Source organism: Pleurodeles waltl, chromosome 12 (genome assembly GCF_031143425.1).
Source record: "Pleurodeles waltl isolate 20211129_DDA chromosome 12, aPleWal1.hap1.20221129, whole genome shotgun sequence".
In the NCBI taxonomy this organism is placed as follows: domain Eukaryota; kingdom Metazoa; phylum Chordata; class Amphibia; order Caudata; family Salamandridae; genus Pleurodeles; species Pleurodeles waltl.
Window position 1 is genome coordinate 547961077 of NC_090451.1, and position 21200 is coordinate 547982276.

The window sequence follows — 21200 nt, forward strand, 5'->3', positions numbered from 1 at the left end:
CCCAGAAGGATCAGTCAAAGGTAGATCAATGGAAAAGTTGCTAATTAAGCTGATTAAGAAAAAGCTCCAGCTAACACACAGAAAGATTTGACACTGATAGAACTCATAGAATCCCTTTCCAATAGTCCCATAATAGTGGCAGTGGGAAAAAGATGAGATCATTAATTGCTGATTTTCAGACAGTTGGTGCACAAGAGTAGATTGTTCAGAACCCCAGACTCGTCGTGTTGTGGAAAGGAGGCATTCACATTTTTGAGGAGGTCACTGGTGTTAAGACATCAGTGCAAAAATGTGTGGCAGTCATGGATCAGAGTTAAAATTGTAAAAGAAAGTATTTGGGGGCCATAGTTAAGACCTTTGTATTTTAAAAAGTTTATAAAATAGCCATTAGGGAAAGGTGCTAGTGGTTATAAAAGACAGTGTATGTGAGATTAAGTTATTGAGTGCCTTTCCAATATGAATGCGGTAAACAATATGTTTGACACCCAGCACTCACTTCTCAAGGTAGCTCGCTTGTAATTATTCTCCAAAACTTTTCTCTTGGAAGAAGGAGTTATGCATCAAACAGGTTCGTGTTTTTGGCTTTCAGCGTTTGAGCTTCACACTGTTTGTGTTTTATTTGGAGGCAAATGAGACTTTCCTGATATTTCAACCTTCTCGTAAGATTTGCTTATCAACGGGATTAATTCCCTCTGAAACAACTGACCTTTCGGCAACTACTGTTCTCAAGGCCTAAGGTGCACTAGTGATCGCTTCTACCAAACCTGGTCTTGGTTTAACCCCATCTTTTGTGATAATATGATAATATGACCTAAGGCGGGTCGTGCTGTTGGAGGAGCAGCAGGGGCGGGACAAAGGCCCCTTTAAACATTTTCGCGCACCCGCTTGCCTCGCGGGTCGCGCTGTTGGAGGAGCAGCAGGGGCGGGACAAAGGCCCCTTTAAGTATTTTTGCACTACTTTAGTGTTTCAGCAAGGCCCCAGTAGGGCGGGAATAGGGTGGGAATAGAGGAGGCAAGTGCGTATAGTAAGAGGTTGATCAAGGAGTCCAAAATATGTCTGTTGGTTAAAGGAAAACAAGAAGGGATAAGATGGGAAGACGGAAGGGGGTGCCACCTTGGAAAAGGCTGGTAATAACAAGACCTTAGATGGATTTCTTCAAAAAGCAGTTGGAGCCTTAGAAAAGGAAATTGAAATGGTTGAGCGTCGTTTAACTGCCCCACCATTGTTGGCAGCTAACCGCCAATCCCTATCCCCACCGCAAATTTTAATACAACCTCCTCAGTCACACGTCTTAAAGACCGCTCCAGCTATCCCACCCTCAATCCTTTTAAAAACTACCCAGGAGCCTATTGCGGTGATTGAGGATGATGCCACTGAGCTATCAGAACTGGCACAGGCGATTTTAGGCAGGTCCGTACCCAATCCAGAGTGCAATACAAAAGGGAAAAGGAAATGAGTTGAGGCAAATCTAAGGAATAAACGGGCCCGTAGTTTGAGCTCCCCCAATCGTGGTGCATTAACTGGGCATAAGGACCACAAGCATGCACTGTTGATCGTTCAGCAATTGATTATATAATAGAACATATAAAAGAAGAGCTTTCTGAGAGGCTACACCCTATAGTAACCCACCTACAAGCTATTGAGGAGAAACTGGGAGGCCTCATTAAGTCCCAGCAGATGGTTACTCCCCCCTTAGCGGACTCACAACTTCCCTGCCAAACTCTTTCTTCGAGTCCACAGGGCAATAGTGACAGTAGTCTCCTTTTACCACTGGGCATGGATCATAGGCTTTCAATGAATTGCCCTGATCCCCTGCATCAACCAGAGAGGGATTCAACTGGCAGTCTGGCCATTGTTTCAAAGGACAAGTGTTCTAAGGTATCCGCTTCCTCTTCGAGGGGGAATGGAGGAACAGTTTCTTCCAACGATATGAGAAATAAAACCTATAAAGCTACTCCTGATCAAAATTACCTACAAACAGACCTCCTGGAGCTCCTGGAGACGGTGCAGGTGGATGGAGGAATTAAGTTGAGAACTTTACATCTTCCGCCGGAATCCTGCCCATACTTTCTTGTCATTACAAGCGTTCCTAAACTTAAAACCAAATACCTCTGAATTATTTACTGAATTGAAAAACAAGGTTATACATTGGCTACATATCAACGCCAGATTTGCATTTCACATGGTACCCTCAATATTAATGGTGAGGAGGGTGGGTTGGGTGGGTCCATTGAAAAAGCCTGTCACGGGGGATTGTATTGTTATTAATTTTGATTCACCTGTCCTTGTTCAGCAGCTTTCTTCAAATGTGTGTAAATCTAATCCTCTAGGGGGAGAAGTATCTCTGTGCAGACTCCAAGCTTTTTATCCTCAACTAGTTACACCAGTTATTAATGGAGCGTTGATGCCACTTGGAGGCTCTACTTGTTTCCAGACGCAGCTTGCCCCCCAGTTAGGATGTAGCTCCCTCTCACCCTCTCTTTCCGAAGTCGATTGACTAAAAGCCAGCCCCACGCAGGGCCCATCTAAGTCCCTAGGAATCAGATATTTGGACAGGGATCACCTTGTATTTAGAACTACTGGAACACGAGGACTAGGAATAGGTAGCCCTGAGGTTGATCAGACTCCTATTGCAGCCATTAGAGGCTTTACACTAATTCCTCCACCTGCCCAGATAGAACTTTGTAGGATGGAAAACACCCAGCCTCCATTATTTTGTGAACAGAGTGGGGAGGTTATTACTTGGGGAGCTAGTGAGGAGGGCGAGGCCCATGTGAGCAATCCAGCTCCGGAATCAATAGGTCTCAATAATTGTGGGACTATCCTACCTGCCCAGGTATTTGATCTGACCACGACAGGCTTTGATCTAATTGTGGTGAGCGATCCTTTGGGTGACAAAGCAGCGGAATGTGTAATTGAGACTAGTCTAGCTACGATTGCAAGGGGTACCAAGCCTTCTTATGGCATCCCACTTGTTACAGGGTAATCCCCGGCTAAAACACTGCAAGGTAGAGCAGATGTGTTAGATACAGTTCTTAGTTGGAACACTGCAGGGCTGGAGAATAAAATGGGCATCCCTGAATGGGGTAAATTTATAGATGAACATAAGATATGCCTCTTTCAAGAAACGTGGGCACTAAAGCCCAAATATAGAATTGGGTTTAAAAGCTATTGGGTCTCAGCATGAAAGGCGACCTCTGGGAGACCTTCAGGTGGATTGCTCATATGGCTCAGCTGTTCCCTCAAGTGTCGGGTTGAAGTAGTAGACATGGGTTGTCCCGATCTGATGGGTTTAATAATACCAACCCTCAAGGAGAAACCGCTCCTAATAATTAACATCTATAATAGGAGTCCGGGTAGTAAATATGAGTCAGATGCTTTGACTATTTTGGATAGCTTTCTTTCCTGTAAAACCTCCACTTACTTCATTCTAATTGCAGGGGATTTTAATGTTACCTTTGAGCCCTATTCGCTGGCTCAGGAATTATACAAAGAAGAGGACGCATATTGGGGCATCCCACAATTGGTGTCGAGCAAAAGACAGAGAATGAATAGGTTAACACATCAAGTCGTGGATATCACACTGGCATACGGTCTTCGGTCCTGTAATGGTCACTCCCGCTCAGATGTTAATCTCCATTTTACCTTTAGGCGTGGAGCCCAAAAGAGCCAGATAGATTATATTTTGCTTGACATTCGGTTGTGGGGTCACATCGTTGATATGAAGGTTTTAGAACATGAGGAAAGTGACCATGAGCCACTGATTTTGTCGGTTAGGGGTCTGCTACCTTTACTTGAAGCCCCTTGTCCTAAGACTTATGACCAACAGCTTGTATAGACAAATAATAGACATAATGTCAAATGGGAATCTGTGAATACTGATTTAGGTTCTATTACATCCATATATAGCTTATTGGCTGACCTAATGGAGCATATGTCCCTGCTTTTAGAGGATGGTGAAGGGCTTATAGCAGCCCATATAGAACTATTTCATTCCTTAAAACATTTTTTCACCAAAGAGATTGTTAGTAAAGCAAAAAAGAAGTGCAACGCAAGGTGGTTTAGCATTTCATGTAGGGATCACAGCATAAACTATTGAGAGCTCTGAGAGGGGGACAGACAGAGCACATAAGACAATCAAGGAAGACTACAAATAGGAACTTAGCAGGGCCCGCAGGAGCTGGGATGAGTCAAGATGGGCTGCCCTTCTGGAGTCTGCAAAAGCCAATGATACTTCGAAGTTTTGGAAATTGGTTGCCGAAGTTAGTGGGGAATCTTGTCTTCAGCCCGGTACTTCAATTCTTCCTGTAGTGTGGGCTGAACATTTTGGCCGATTATACTCAGGGCCTGCAGAAGCTACTACTAGGGAACTGAATGATATTATGACCTTTGAGGCCTCCCCAATCAAATTTACCTTGGCAGAAACCAAGGCTGCAATTGCTTCATTGAATTGGGGAAAGGCCCCAGGTCTTGATAAAATCCCAGGTGACCTTTATAAGACAAGACCGGACATATGGGCCCCATATTTGAACTTGGTTTTTGATGCAGTTGCAGCAGGAGCGCCTTTCCCGAGCTCCTGGAAGGGAGCGGAGATAGTTCCTATTTTCAAAAAAGGCAGACCCTCTGACCCCGCTAACTACCACCCAATATGCTTACTTGACAATTCTCAAAAACAATTTGCAAAGCAAGTCTTGTCCCATCTCGAAGAATGGATTTTAGAATCCAAAGCCATCTCTAATCTGCAAGCATGGTTTAGACCTGCAGTCAGTACCATAGATCAAGTCTTAAGATTCCTAGCAATCAAATGGAAGACCGTGGAAGTAGGAGGGGGAAATTTGTATGTGGTTTTCATTGACCTCAGAGCCGCATTTGATTTGGTCTCCAGGAACCTGTTATGGTTGACATTAGCCAATATGGGTATTCCTAAAGGTCTTTTGAAACTTATGGTTTGACTGCGTGAGAACACCTATGCACAAATTAGGAGTGGAAAGGAAGGCGATCTAACAGATCCAGTTGCCATTAAAAGAGGAGACAAGGTTGTGTTCTTGCCCCTACCCTTTTCCTCCTACATATAAACAATTTAATTAATTACCTAGCAAATTGTATCAATGACATGCCTAAGTTGGCAGGGAAGAAAGTGCCATGTTTGCTTTACGCGGATGATACCATTTTGTTGACTAAAACATCTATGGGAATTAAAAATTTGGTCAATCAATTCCGTGCACTTTGTAGAGATTATGGGCTGGATGTCAATGTTAAGAAAACAAAACGTATGATATATAGCGCCCTGAATAAGAAAACAAAAGCAAATATAGTGATGGACTCAGTCCTTTTGGAGAGGGTCACAGAGTACGATTATCTGGGCATTAGGTTATCGGATAGGGGCAGTTGGGATGCAGCCATTAGAAAAGGGGCACTTATTATTAGTCAAAGAGGTGGAGTGTTAGAACGAAAGGCCAGAGCAGTAGCGAGCCCCCCGCTGATTGCCATTTCTGAAATTTACAAAGTCCAAGTCCGTGCTGCTGCCCTATATGGAGCGGAACTCTGGGGTTCTTACAGACAATTGGATACCCTTCAAACTAAAGAAAATAATTTCCTCAGACACATATCTAGGTTGGGGAAGGGCACGCCGATGATCCCTCTTAGATTAGATCTGGGTATAAATAGTATTAAAGATACAGCGGGTTTAAGACCACTTTTATATTGGGTTCGATTGTGGAAAACTGAAGAACTTGAGCCTTTCAGGGCAGCAATCAAAGATCTTATAACACCTTATCAGGGATGGGAAAAAGTTTGTTGGTTGAGGGAGATGAAATCAGCTTGGTTCAAGTTGTGCTTTCCCCATTATTGGGAGAACCCTGAGATGATTCCTGCTAACACCAGGTTGCTGACCAAAGAGAGATATTGGGGGAAAGTTCATGATAAGTCTCTTCACTGTAACGGGTCAGATCGGTTGACAGCAGAGTTTTTGCTGGTTAAACAGGAACCCCGGCCCGAGAACTTTCTGGATCTCCCTATACCAGCACGTGCCCGAGCCCTATTCCTTCAGCTCCATGTCTGATAAATGTATTAATTGCCACTTATGTAAGGAAACACCTGAGCATGTTCTGTTTTTTTGTCCCTTGTACAAGTGTCCTAGAGGAAAGTGGATTATCCCTCTGTGCAAGGTTTTGCTATTGCATGATCGAGCCAGTGCTTACAGATTATGTAAATACGATTCTTCCACGTTGATAGTAAGCTCAGTCTCCAAATATCTGTCAGCAGCTTGGACCATCTGCAGTAGGATTATCTTAGACTCTGGTCTATTAGTTGGAGAGAGGTCTAGCAGCTAATGGACGAGGATTTTAAATGGTCATGAAATTTAAATACGATTATCTATGTTGTTTTAGCTCTGGAATAATTTTAAAGATATTAGGTTTTATTGTTGTTTGTGTTTTTTATCGGATTCTTTACCTAATTGATCTATAGTACTGTAGCACATAGCACTTTGTAAGTAATAAGATTTAACTCCTATGGATAATTTATTTGAGAAATGAGTCTTACTCTGCGGCATTTTTTTAAATGTTTGGTTCATAGTATTGCAGCATGAAGTATTTTTTGAAGCACTATGAACTATTTTCCATGAATAATTTATTTAAGAACAGTGTTTAAAAAAAAAAAAATGTAAATTTATGTATGTCTAGATTAAAATATACGGCACTCTGTAGTTTATATAGGCAAGATCAGAAAAAATCTAGTATATATTTTGGTTCTTTTCATTTGTTCTGGTAAATGGTATCCATCAGGGTGAGGAGGCACCAAGTTAGGAGTATCATTTAACATCTGTCCTGTTAGACAAGGAGTGTATTAATTGTATTTGTTTTTTTTTGTGAAGGTCATGATCGTTGTTTTATTTTTTATGTACGGTTGTTTTTAATGCACTCTAATGGTCTAATTTTAGAACAAATAAATAAATAAATAAAATATGCTGACATCAATTCAAAAGCTACAAGGGGGGCCATTTATGAAATGCCAGTGCATCCTCTGAGTAGACACTGATACTCAGTGAACATGATTGTTTCCTGTCTCTCAGCTTATAAGTCCTCTCCTCTGCAATTCCTGTGATCTCCATTTTCCTTTCATGAGCAACCTTGAATGAACTTTGCTGTGTTACCATGCTAAGGATTACCTCTGAAGTCAATAATCCTTGCTTTCAGTCTGATAATAAAGAACATATTTTTAATACTACCAGGTTTATAGACTTTTGGGGTGGATACCTACATTTCACAGTTCGTCCACAAGAAAGGGTTCAATAAAGTTAGTAATTGGAGTGAGGACAGTGGCTAAAATTACTATGTTCCCTTATCCAAATACTTATAGGCCAAATTCGACATCATTATTACAGATTCTGGCAACTAGTGCTACATATAGGCCCTCATTATGTCATAGTTGGTAAATGCCACCTACCGCCACGGCGACGGCCGCCACAAGACCGTCGCCGTGGCTACCTACCATCCGCCATATTATGACCGTAGCGGGAATTCCGCCATAAGGCTGGTGGAATTCCGGCTACGGTCATGGTGGTGGATGGCGGTAAGGTGGTGCTGCTGCCAGCAGCGCAACACCAGTAGACCGCCGCCGACCATATCATGATCCATGATACGGCCTGGTGGTGTTCTGCTAGTGGACGCTGCTGCTGGCAGCATCGCCGCGTCCCGTCTGCTGGCGGAGGACCCCCTGCAAGCAGGTAAGTCAGGTGCTCTGAGAAAGCAAGGGGGTGGGGGATGTGTTGTGTGTGTGTGGGGAGGTGTGTATGTTTCTGTGTGCGTGCATGTGGGTGTGGTGCATTTGGAATGCGTGTGTGCATGAATGGATGTGAGTGTGCATGTATGTTGTGATGTGTGAATGCGTGTGTGCATGTATGTATGTCAGTGTGTGTGGATGTGGGTGTGCATGGATGTATGCATGCGTGGGTGAATGTAGGTATGTGTATGCGTGTGTATGTCTGTGCGTGTAGGTTTGTGTATGTCGGGGTTGTCGGAAGGGAGGGGTATGGGGCAGGGCTCTGGGGAGGGGGAAGGGGTGGTGGAGACCGGTATCAGTGCCAGGGAAGGAATTTCTTGGCACTGATAGTGCCTACCGCCATGGTTTTTGTGGCGTAATAAGCCACGGAAACCATGGCGGTAGGCGGGGTCATATTACTGTAGCCTCCAGCCTGGCGGTCCGTGTGGTACATTGGCGGTTTGGCTTTTGCCAAACCGCCAATGTCATAATGTGTCAGTATGTTCCACCAGCCTGTTGGCGGTACTACCGCCAATATAACACTGACCGCCGGGGTCATAATTACCCCCGTAGTGTCCTAACACAATACAATTGTGAGTGCCCAAATCCTACTTTATTCAGTAAACATGGTCAATCCATCCTTACATATGCTTTCACTGCATTCAACAACAAAATGAATAGTGGCCAACTGGTTGACTGTACTGCAGTATTCACATGAGTGGCCGTATCCTACCATAGGACCACTGAGCTCAGAGATTGGCCAATAAGCAGGGCATGCTAAAAGATTTTCTACCTTTTGTTTTGTAATACAGTGATATTAGCCTAATGCCAGTAAAGTGCAGGTAAAACCACTTCTACATACACCTTGAGCAGGACAGGCCCATGAACTGCTAGAACCTGCTTACATAATTTACTTGGCAGGGCGCCTTTATACATTGCTTTGCTAATAGACATTGTCCTGGCTGAATCTATAAACTCTTATGACTCTAGCGGGCCTTAAACTACAAGAAATTCAGATGTGGAGATTTTATGAATTTGCAGCCCTGGCCAGTACTCCGGCTTCAGTTCACCCTCCTTAGGGTGGGAGGCAGATTGATTAATATCTGTGCATGAATACATCAGTACATCTATTTCAGGCATCGTCTTTGGCCATTGCTACAAAATTGTCCCATTTGTCTGCTGTGTTCATGCCATCAGACACGAAGTGCAGTCACTGTCGACACACATACTGGAGGATTTTCGTGTTCCCTGCTGGACTTAAAAGAATTTACTTAAGATCCAGGTTTGACTGTTAAAGTCTCGATTTATTGTGACTTAAAATTACTTTGTTCCCTTGTAATGGAGCTTCATATATGTTCCTCTATAAACGCACACACAATGTGATACAATACCAGTCTTTACTATGGCGCTTGCTTCAGAAACCTGTACACAAATGTCTCATGAAGGGCTACTGCAGGTTTGTAAATAACAGATTTGTTTTGTTATCCAATACCATGCTACTCAAAACACAACCCGAGCAGGATGTGTCAGTGCCGCTGCAGTTCAAACCACTGCCATTCAGGTGTCACAAACACCTCTCTCCCATTGTCCCACTAAGATATTTTATTCACTATAGAATCGCGCTCATAACACACACAACTGATCTTGTGCATCCAAAAGTTAGACAAATTGGCAAATTATTTAACTTCTATGACTCAATATCACATCACTAACCGTCTGCAGGTTAGTGTAAGCCTACCAATTTCCAGTGTCACTCTTCCCGTAGGCTGATTATCGTCAGTGTACCAGATATTACCTGATGTTATCAATCCAGCAGTCAATACCGAGCGGTAGAAACATGTTCAGATTTAGCCAAATCGTGAAGTAGTCATCCGTCTGGCGATAGCACATCCAGTTCACAACCTCCTCCTTGTCTAGTTTAGCCTCCAGCTGGTTCCCAAGACATCCTGGGACTGAATGTCACAGCCACAGACAGCAATGAACAAGACAGATAAAGAGAAAGAGAAACAAATGGACAGATGGTATGCATGAGTGAGAGTAGAGGGAACACAGAGAGAAAGAAACAAAGTGAGGTGAATAAAAGGGGACAGAGAGAGAAACAGAGGAAAAGAAAGATAAACAGAGAGGAGAAAACAGTAGGAAGGAAGAATGAAAGAGTGAGCAAAAACGTTGTCCAAGTGGCAGACAACGAAAAAATTGCAAAGTGTATTATGAGAAATAAATGCATGGGAGATGAGACAAGTTGAATGGGTGCATAAAAGAAATGAGAGTGAGTACAACATTGTGCACGTAAAAAATAATAAAAAGAAAGAAGGAACCAATGAAAGAAAGAAAGAAAGAAAGAAAGAAAGAACGAAAGAGGGAAAGAAAGAAAATACAAATGGGATAGAAAAAATATAATAAAGTTAGAGGGAACAATGCTTAGCATAGATTGTTCCTGCATTCTCACACATCATAAGCACACAGTTTTGTTAACCAAAAATTGATTTTGACGGCCTGAATTAAGAAAAGTTGGGTTATGCCATATTTCCATGATAACAACAGCAGACTAAGAATACTTTTCTTCTCCCTTTTTTTAACATCTGGCTAGGCTGATCCTAAGCATGTAAGCCACATAAAAATGTAGTTGTTAACAAGAGGAGATGGTATTTTTAAATTACCCTAATAGCAACCATTAAGCTAAGACCAGTATTCCTCATTAAGGTAATTGCTAATTAAATGCGTCTGCTTCCATCAGTCAGGTCTTCATTCTCCATCAAAAACTAAGGGCCAGATGTACAAGGCCATAGAGCCTCCTTGTGCCAAAATGGCGTCATTTTTTTTACCCTAATGTGGCTCAAAGAGGCAAAAATCGCAGCAGCATATTTACAAAGTGGCTCAATGCATGCATTGCGCTACTTTGCGATATCTTGCGCCACATTATGCCTGCGCCAGGCATACTGTACGCAAGAGGGGAGTTCCGACGTTAGGAAGCCTGCAAAAATGGCACAAAGCAGGCATTAAAAGTACGTACCCATTGAAATCAATGGGCCTCCTTGCACTTTGCTGCACTAGCAAGTGTAGCAAACCGCCACAATAACATAAAAAATGTTGATACTATTGGCCTAACGTGCGCCATGGTGCGCCGTATTGTGCATACGGTGCACCCATGGTGTCAGGTGGTGGTGGGGGGGACACATTAAATCTGGTGCATCAGTACTGATGCACCAGATTATTGTAAAGCAGGACCAAAGTATCTATGCATGGCTACTTGTGCTAGGAACAAGAAGCACAACCTACTCCCAGCACAGACAGTATACACCAACCTTTAAACGATATTCCCTCCCACCATACACAAATTAGTCCTGCCTGACCATCAATGGGAAGGTGAAAGGGAATTTATGAATGAAATAAGGAAGATTGGACTCAATAGGAATACCAGTAAGTAATTTAAATTACCTTTTCAACCCTTTCCTAATTTTAGTCATTACTAATGAGGCATACCCAAGCCAATAGATGGGACAAGTGACGCAGATGCAGAGAATTACATATTGAAATGAACAGAACCAAATTTAATGATATAATTCTTACTATTTTTTGACAGTAAAGAGTAATTATGAGACAAAATATAATTGCTGTCTGTATGCAAAAGTCTATAATACTTTGTAAAAATTGAGAGAGAAGTTTAAAGAGCTGTTTTACATACCTCATAACTCTAGCAAAGATGAATCCTAGGATTCCTCCATACTTCTCGTGGATCTTCATTGTACACACAGTGTATAGGGAACTCCTGAATCTAATAAGCCAGGGCAATGATATATTTCACCCAAAGATTCCATGTCTGAACAGTAGGCTTCTTAACTGAATCAAAATCTACAAATATGGAATCCAACAGAAAAAAATCACTATCAGGTATAGGTCAAAACTGATCCTTTAATATCCAGAATATGCTACTGTAACCCTTGTTGGAAGGATGTAGTATAAGAAAATACAATACTCTAAATAGTAACGTAGCCATCTCGTGGAAATCGGCTATTATTGTTCCCATCTTCAAAAAAGGAAACAGACAAGATGCTTCCTGTTACAGACCAATTTCCCTTATTGATTCGACGGTAAAGATTTTAGGAAGAGTGATCTTATCCTATTTAGAAGATTGGGTGACTGAGGCCCAGATTTTATCCCCTACTCAATTTGGTTTTAGACCCGGTGTAGGCACAGTTGAGCAAGTTTTAAATCTGTATCTGATACTCAGTAAATATGTGAAAGTCAAAAAAGAATCCATTCATATGGCATTTATTGATCTAACTAGTGCCTTTGATATGGTTAATAGGTCGAAGCTATGGCAAACCCTGGGAGCTTTAGGGTGTGAAACGTCCCTTTTGCAGCTTATTAAACGGCTACACACAGATTTAACGGTTTCTGTTCAGACTGGTTTACATGGGCAGAGAACTTCTCCCATTCCGTCAACAAGGGGGGTAAGACAGGGATGTATCTTAGCGCCCTTTCTTTTTTTGATCTACATAAATGGGCTCTATGATTCGCTGGTAAAACATTCAAAGGATGTACCAAAAATGGGCCAGAGACCACTTCCAGTTTTATTATATGCTGATGATGCAGTTTTAATTGCTCGTACCGCAAATGGTTTATAGGGACTTTTGGACCTATTTTACAATTTTATGTTGAACCTTGATCTGAAAGTAAATTACCCCAAGACTTTTGTTATGACATGTGGCCCACGTAATACAAAGTCTAAACAATTTATTATGGGAGAACATATTTTAAACAAGGTGAATAATTGTTGTTATTTAGGCTTGCATATGAGTTCCTCTCTGTCCTGGAAGACACATATTAACTTCAAGCTCCAACAGCTGACAAGGAATAACGAAGCGATTTTTTGCTTTACTAGTAAATTAGGCCACAGACCCCCTGCACAGATGAAAACACTCTATAACTCCAAGTGCGCTGCAGTAGTCCTATACGGGGCAGGAGTTTGGGGCTATAACAAAATTCCCTCTCTCCAGAGCGTTGAAAATAAATTCCTGCGTAGATTACTGATGGTTCCAAAATGTACAGCAAATATCATCTGCCATGAAGAAATGGGTCAGCGTTTTTTGGAGGACAGGGTCTCCATTGCTCCTCTACTGCTCTGGATTAGATGCTGGCTAAACCCATTGCCTACAATTAGACAATTCAAATAGGATTCCCTGGCTTATGTTTCTGCAAAACTCCTTTGAGAAACTAGGGCTCAGGTATATGTTTGACGAACCCCATTTGTTAACTACAAATTCTAGGACTGTTTTGAAGTCAACTTATTCTGAGCACGTTTCAGAGTTGAAATTTTATAGTTCCCTGAAACTGAAATCCTTCCATCCCTACACTCGGATTGCGACTGCTCCATGCCTTGAACCCTATTTGACCTGGTTTTCAAGTTTTAGAACAATTTCTCTTTTAACACTTTTTAGACATAATCTAATTCATTTTAAGGTAGCCTTTCCCGAACCATGTTTCTGGAAAAAGTATTTACCACTCTGCCCCTGTGATTCCAAGTCAAATCAGAGTACCTCGCATTTTTTTCTTTTTTGGCTCTCTATACGCTGCTCCTAGAAGGGCTTTTATCCTACCCATTTTACGTCACCTTAGACCTATCCACTACAAGGAAGCTCTATTATATTTTCAGAGACTATCAGATATCCAAACCTGTCATCATGTACTAGATTTTGTTACAGCTTCTTTAAGTATTAGGAAGAGGTCTACTCTATTTTAAATTCGTATATGTTAGTGAAAGTCTACTATTAATATCTGTATTTTTTGTGCTTTTGTTATTTCTTAATCATGTTTAGTATATTTATCTGCTATATGTCAAGGGGTTTTAGATCGGATGCTTATATTGTGTTCTTAGAAATTGTTTTATAGTTTTTAAATGTGTTTTATATTATTTATAGATCGGTAATATGTGTTCTGGTTTGCACTTTTATGGCAATTGCCGAATAAAGTTATTCGACCGACCGACCGACAATACTCTGTTACATTATTGTCCTCTTTCAAATGGAAAATAGAAGCATCTTTGGAAACAAAAGAAGGACCTAGCCTCTAAACTAGTCCATCCCAAAAAAGAAAGCCCAACTAACTTACCCTTCTAGCTGATGGGCTGGTCACTACAAAAATAGCCTTGAGAGTCACTGTCTGAAGATTAGTCAATTGTAAGGGCTCAAACAATGATATCTTTAGCAATGTTGATAGTAATTTTGAATACTAAATTGGGCCTGCGGCACAACGTTTATTATTCACCAGAAAAGCCTAGAATAGCATCAAAAGGTCTTGGGGATACTGTGGATGACAGCCTTTCTGTGAAACCACAGATTGGAGATGATGTCTCCATATGTGTATCCCTCCCAAAATGATAAAAAAATTATAGTTTGTTTTCTTCTAATTGAAGCTTTAAAAATGGTTATTAAAGTGGTCAATACCCTAAGACTGAAAGTCTTCCTAATAATGCCTTTCATAGACTCCAAGTCTTTCAAAATGAAGCTGCTCTTCTTAGTTATAAACTCCCAAGGAAAGTCTATGTAACACCTATATTAAAGCAGCTCCATTGGCTACCTATTGGCTACCTATAAGATCAAGAAGACCTGTTGTCTCACCTATAAAGTGATGTATTTCCTGACCATTTTATGACTAAAAATGATCACAAAATATAATCCAAGTGTGTGAGAAAGTAGCCTCTTTCTAGCCTTGTTACCCCCACTTTTGGCCTGTTTGTGAGTATATGTCAGGGTGTTTTCACTGTCTCACTGGGATCCTGCTAGCCAGGGCCCAGTGTTCATAGTGAAAACCCTATGTTGTAAGTGTGGTTGTTATGTGTCACTGGGATCCTGCTAGCCAGGACCCCAGTGCTCATAAGTTTGTGGCCTGTATGTATGTGTTCCCTGTGTGATGCCTAACTGTCTCACTGAGGCTCTGCTAACCAGAACCTCAGTGGTTATGCTCTCTCTGCTTTCCAAATTGTCACTAACAGGCTAGTGACCAATTTCATCAATTCACATTGGCATACTGGAGCACCCTTATAATTCCCTAGTATATGGTACTGAGGTACCCAGGGTATTGGGGTTCCAGGAGATCCCTATGGGCTGCAGCATTTCTTTTGCCACCCATAGGGAGATCTGACAATTCTTACACAGGCCTGCCAGTGCAGCCTGAGTGAAATAACGTCCACGTTATTTCACAGCCATTTACCCCTGCACTTAAGTAACTTATAAGTCACCTATATGTCTAACCTTCACCTGGTGAAGGTTGGGTGCAAAGTTACTTAGTGTGTGGGAACCCTGGCACTAGCCAAGGTGCCCCCACATTGTTCAGGGCAAATTCCCCGAACTTTGTGAGTGTGGGGACACAATTTCACGCGTGCACTATACATAGGTCACTACCTATGTATAGCGTCACAATGGTAACTCCGAACATGGCCATGTAACATGTCTAAGATCATGGAATTGTCACCCCAAGAGACAATTCCATGATTCCCCGGGTTTCTAGCACAGAACCCGTGTACTGCCAAACTGCCTTTCCGGGGGTTTCACTGCAGCTGCTGCTTCTGCCAACCCCTCAGACAGGTTTCTGCCCTCCTGGGGTCCAGCCAGGCCTGGCCCAGGAAGGCAGAACAAAGGACTTCCTCAGAGAGAGGGTGTTACACCCTCTCCCTTTGGAAAAAGGTGTCAGGGCTGGGGAGGAGTAGCCTTCCCCAGCCTCTGGAAATGCTTTGATGGGCACAGATGGTGCCCATCTCTGCATAAACCAGTCTACACCGATCCAGGGATCCCCCAGCCCTGCTCTGGTGCGAAACTGGCAAAGGAAAGGGGAGTGACCACTCCCCTGACCTGCACCTCCCAGGGGAGGTGCCCAGAGCTCCTCCAGTGTGCCCCAGACCTCTGCCATCTTGGAAACAGAGGTGTTGCTGGCACACTGGACTGCTCTGAGTGGCCAGTGACATCAGGTGACGTCAGAGACTCCTTCTGATAGGCTCTTACCTTTCTTACTAGCCTATCCTCCTTCCTAGGTAGCCAAACCTCCTTTTCTGGCTATTTAGGGTCTCTGCTTTGGGGAATTCTTCAGATACCAAATGCAAGAGCTCACCAGAGTTCCTCTGCATTTCCCTCTTCACCTTCTGCCAAAGGATTGACCGCTGACTGCTCAGGACGCCTGCAAAACCGCAACAAAGTAGCAAAGACGACTACTGCAACCTTGTATCGCTTCATCCTGCCGGCTTGCTCGCCTGTTTCCTGGTGGTGCATGCTCTGGGGGTAGCCTGCCTCCTTCTTGCACCAGGAGCTCTGAAGAAATCTCCCGTGGGTCGACGGAATCTTCCCCCTGCAACCGCAGGCAACAAAAGACTGCATCACCGGTCCTGTGGGTCCCCTCTCAGCACGACGAGCGTGGTCCCTGGAATGCAGCAACTCTGTCCAAGTGACTCCCACAGTCCAGTGATCCTTCAGTCCAAGTTTGGTGGAGGTAAGTCCTTGCCTCCCCACGCTAGACTGCATTGCTGGGTACCGCGTGATTTGCAGCTGCTCCGGCTCCTGTGCACTCTTCCAGGATTTCCTTCGTGCACAGCCAAGCTTGGGTCCCCGACACTCTAACCTGCAGTGCACAACCTTCTGAGTTGTCCTCCGGCGTCGTGGGACTCCCTTTTGTGACTTCGGCTGGACTCTGGTTCACTCCTCTTCTAAGTGCCTGTTCTGGTACTTCTGCAGGTGCTGCCTGCTTCTGTGAGGGCTCCCTGACTTGCTGGGCACCCCCTCTGTCTCCTCATCCAAGTGGCGACATCCTGGTCCCTCCTGGGCCACAGCAGCATCCAAAAACCCTAACCGCGACCCTTGCAGCTAGCAAGGCTTGTTTGCGGTCTTTCTGTGTGGGAACACCTCTGCAAGCTTCTTCACGATGTGGGACATGCATTCTCCAAAGGGAAAGTTCCTAGTCCTCTTCGTTCTTGCAAAACACCAAGCTTCTCTCATCCGATGGCAGCTTCCTTGCACCCTCAGGTGGCATTTCCTGGGCATCTGCCCACTCTCAACACTGTCGCGACTCTTGGACTTGGTCCCCTTCTCTTTCAGGTACTCAGGTCCGGAAATCCACTGTTGTTGCTTTGCTGGTGTTGGTTCTCCTTGCAGAATCCCCCATCACGACTTCTGTGCTCTCTGGGGGTTGTAGGTGCACTTTACACCTACCTTACAGGGTCTTGGGGGTGGGCTATTTTTCTAACCCTCACTGTTTTCTTACAGTTCCAGCGACCCTCTACAAGCTCACATAGGTTTGGGGTCCATTCGTGGTTCGCATTCCACTTTTGGAGTATATGGTTTGTGTTGCCCCTATACTTATGTGCTCCTATTGCAATCTATTGTAACTTTACACTGCTTGCATTACTTCCTTTTGCTATTACTGCATATTTTTGGTATTGTGTACATATATCTTGTGTATATTTGGTATCCTCATACTGAGGGTACTGACTGAGATACTTTTGGCATATTGTCATAAAAATAAAGTACCTTTATTTTTAGTATATCTGTGTATTGTGTTTTCTTATGATATTGTGCATATGACACCAGTGGTATAGTAGGAGCTTTGCATGTCTCCTAGTTCAGCCTAACCTGCTCTGCTATAGCTACCTTCTATCAGCCTAAGCTGCTAGAAACACCTCTTCTACACTAATAAGGGATAACTGGACCTGGTACAGAGTGTAAGTACCCCTTGGTACCCACTACAAGCCAGGCCAGCCTCCTACATTGGTTGTGCAGCGGTGGGATATGTACTTGTAACTACTTACCACTTTGTCATATTGTACTTTTCATTAGAGAAAATATGCAAAACAAGTTCAGTGTATGTACACCTAACCAAAAAGTTTTGCTTTTCTTCTTACACTTTCTGCTAAGTGCTGAAAAGTAATCCTAAACTTTCTAAAAGTTTCAAAAAGTTTGAAAGAGTTTTTTTTCCTGTTCTTGAAAAAGTCATGAAACTTTTTCTCTCTTCTCACTGTCCCTAAACCTTCTTCTATCATGTCTGATGTAGGAACTTCTCTTAAAATGGTCAATACAACATATGACAATCTTAACTTTAAGAGCCTAAGGAGTCTCTGCATTGATAGAGGTTTAGTGGTAGGAAAGAACCCTTCTAGAGAATTTCTGTCTAACATGCTCATTGAGAATGATAAGGCCCAGGGTGGCACTTCTTCTGAAAAGTTAGTAGATAGCTCACACTCTGACTCAGGGGAGACCCTTGAGGGAGGTGTACAGGGTTCTCTTCCTAATCTGCCCCTTAGCAGATCACATAGCAATGCTGGTAGTAATAGAAGTTCCCATCATAGTAGGGATGTTTTTGTTCCTGAAGGCCAGGTTGTTAGAGTGCAAGCTGTTAGGGACAGGTCTCCCTCTGTTAATTCCAATATTTCTTCTGTGTCCAAGCATTCCCAACCCACCCACCCTCAAGACAAAATGTTAGAAAGGGAACTCAACAAGTTGAGAGTGGAAGAGACCAGACTGAAGCTTAAACAGCAACAGCTGGCTCTAGACAGGGAATCCCTAGATCTGGAGAAGGAGAGACAGAGGTTGGGGTTTGGATCCCATGGTGGCAGCAGCAGTATTCCTGATAGCAATCCTGTGAGAGAGCATGATTCCAGGAATCTGCACAAGATAGTTCCCCCTTACAAGGAGGGGGATGACATTAACAAGTGGTTTGCTGCACTTGAGAGGGCCTGTATGGTACCAGGGGTCCCTTAAAGTCAATGGGCTGCTATCCTATGGCTATCTTTCAGTGGAAAGGGTAGGGATAGACTCCTTATTGTTAGAGAAAGTGATGCCAATAATTTTGCAGTTTTGAAGGATGCACTCTTGGATGGATTTGGCTTAACCACTGAACAATACAGGATTAAGTTCAGAGACACCAGAAAAGAGTCCTCACAAGACTGGATAGACTTTGTTGACTGTTCAGTGAAGGCCTTGGAGGGGTGGTTACATCACAGTAAAGTTTCTGACTATGAAAGCCTGTGCAATCTAATTCTGAGAGAGCATATTCTGAATAACTGTGTGTCTGACTTGTTACACCAATATCTAGTGGACTCAGATCTGACCTCTCCCCAAGAATTGGGAAAGAAGGCAGAGAAATGGGTCAGAACAAGAGTGAACAGAAAAGTTCATACAGGGGGTGACAAGGATGGCAAGAAGAAAGATGGTGAGAAATCTCAGGATAAGCATGGGGATAAGGGTAAAACCAAAGATCCTTCTTCAAATCCTAAAAGTGGAATCTTAAGATCCTCTAAATTGAACTACGTGACCATACCAAAATACACTAAGAAATGCATGGGAGGGCGGTGCTTCTCTGTGCAAGCACCAGCTTTTTGGAACTTCCTTGCAGATCATTTGTGCTATGAAAATGACTTCCACTTTTTTTAAGAAGCATTTGAAATTCAGGCTTTTTAGACAAGCTTTTCTTTAACCAGTTATATTTTTCACTCCTCTGATCTCGTTATGTCCATTAGACTACTTAGTGCCAATAAATCAGTAATTTAGAAAATAAGTTTTAATTACATGTGATTAAACTAGCTTAACTATGGTGCATAATTAATTAATTAGGCCTTTACTTGCACTGACAGCTGAAGAAAATGTATTTTTAAAAGTTTCACAACATTTTCCTTCTGTGGTTTTCCATTTCATAAAATAGTCAAAAACGGGATTCATGTCATGGGGTTATTGTCTTCTACTGTAACTATCTGTGTGTGTTCGACAGTAACTATGTTGGGGTATTTTTATATGTTGCAATAACCAAGGTTTTTGCTGCCTGCAGTCACAACTATTTTGCCTATTCATTTTAAATTTCTTATTGTTTAGTTTGCCTCATTAGAGCAGTTGTTTCCCTAACGGGGTCATTATTTATTAACGTGCTGCAAGTCCTCACTCCCACCAGCATCAGACTATCAAACTGCGGTTGGGGCAAAATCTCAGAAGCAGACTGGCTCTTCGCCCTCAGCATGGAGCAACATAGGCCCGCAGACAACTTCAACAAAGACATCACCAACTGGATTAAGAACTGTGCAGACTCCCTCACACCTATATATCCCAACAAGCAAATAAAATCCAACGAACAGGCCAGCTGCTACACAGAGGACCTCTGAGACACCAAAAGATATTACAAACAGTCAGAAAGGAAATGGAGAGCCAGCCACAAAACCATCAACAGAACCACCTACAAGGCTGCAGGCTGATGTTACCACCAGCAACAAAGAGAAACCAAGAAAAGAGTGTTAGCTAAAGACATAAAGGGAAGCTTAAAAAGCTGCAAGGAGATCGTGTTGATCATCAAGGACTTCACTTCACCAACAACCCTTGTCAACCACATCACCCCCTCCCAAGAACTATGCAACTACCTGTCAAACTTCTTCCACAGCAAAATCACAAGCATCTACAGCATCTTCAAACACCGACCTGACCTTAATCAGATAATCACCAATCGACCCACTGCCGACAAAGATGGTCACCTGATTAAATGTACAACTCTCACCAGAAATGACACAGCGACAATCATGAAGACTAACCACTCAGGGGCCCCACCATATCCGTAACCCCACCACATCTACAACTTGGTATCACAACTAATTCAGTGCCACTCTCACCCACAACATCAACACCTCTACCTTCCGCCGCATTCCCAGATGACTGGAAACATACAGAAGTCAATGCCCTCCTCAAGAAACCATCAGCTGCCTTGAACCAACACAGCAATCTCTGACCCATCTCCCTGCTCCCCTACCCAGCCAATGTGATTGAGAATGCCATCAAGAAACAACTATCAACCCACCTCGAGCTTCACCACCTGCTAGACAACACTGCTAGAAAACACCCAGTATGGATTCAAAAAGAACCACAGCACTGAAACAACTCTCAACATGGTCGCAGACACTTGTTTCATCCTGGAATGAGGAGAAACAGGGGCCCTCATCCTGCTCGACCTCTCTGCAGCCTTCAGCACTGTTTCTCACAACACTCATCAGAAGGCTGCACGAGATTGGCATTCAAGGAGATGCACTCCAATGGATCTGCTTCTTCCTCAAGGAAGGAGTCCAAAGGATCAGACTACCACCATTCACATCAGAGATCAAGAATCTGATCTGTGAAGTCCCCCAAGGATCGTCCCTCAACACCACCCTGTTAAAAGTCTACATGACACTGTTCACCAATATCATCCAATCCCAAGGCATCACCATAATCTCCTACGTCCACAACACCCAACTCCTCCCTTCCCTGATCAACAAGACAGCTACCACCAGAATTAACTTCTCCAACTACATGACCGTGGTCCAAACTGGATGCCAACCAACTGCCTGAAGCTCAACTTCAACAAGACAAAAGTTCTGTTCTTCATAAAAAAAGGCCTCCACATGGGAGTCCACCTGATCTCCATCAGAGTTAGGGCCAACACC

General features: G+C 43.1%; 1 protein-coding gene across 3 annotated transcripts in view; it reads right to left on the reverse strand.

Moving 5' to 3' along the window:
- Nucleotides 1–21200, reverse strand: part of LCAT (lecithin-cholesterol acyltransferase) — a 499529-nt gene that overhangs the window by 300065 nt on the left and 178264 nt on the right. For 2 of the 3 annotated variants that reach the window (XM_069217600.1, XM_069217599.1), the window contains exon 2: nt 9558–9714. In XM_069217600.1, coding sequence (XP_069073701.1) covers nt 9558–9714 — 157 coding nt within the window. Of the gene's footprint in view, nt 1–9557; nt 9715–11447; nt 11525–21200 lie in introns of those variants that run through there. The other variant, XM_069217602.1, reaches the window with a different exon arrangement.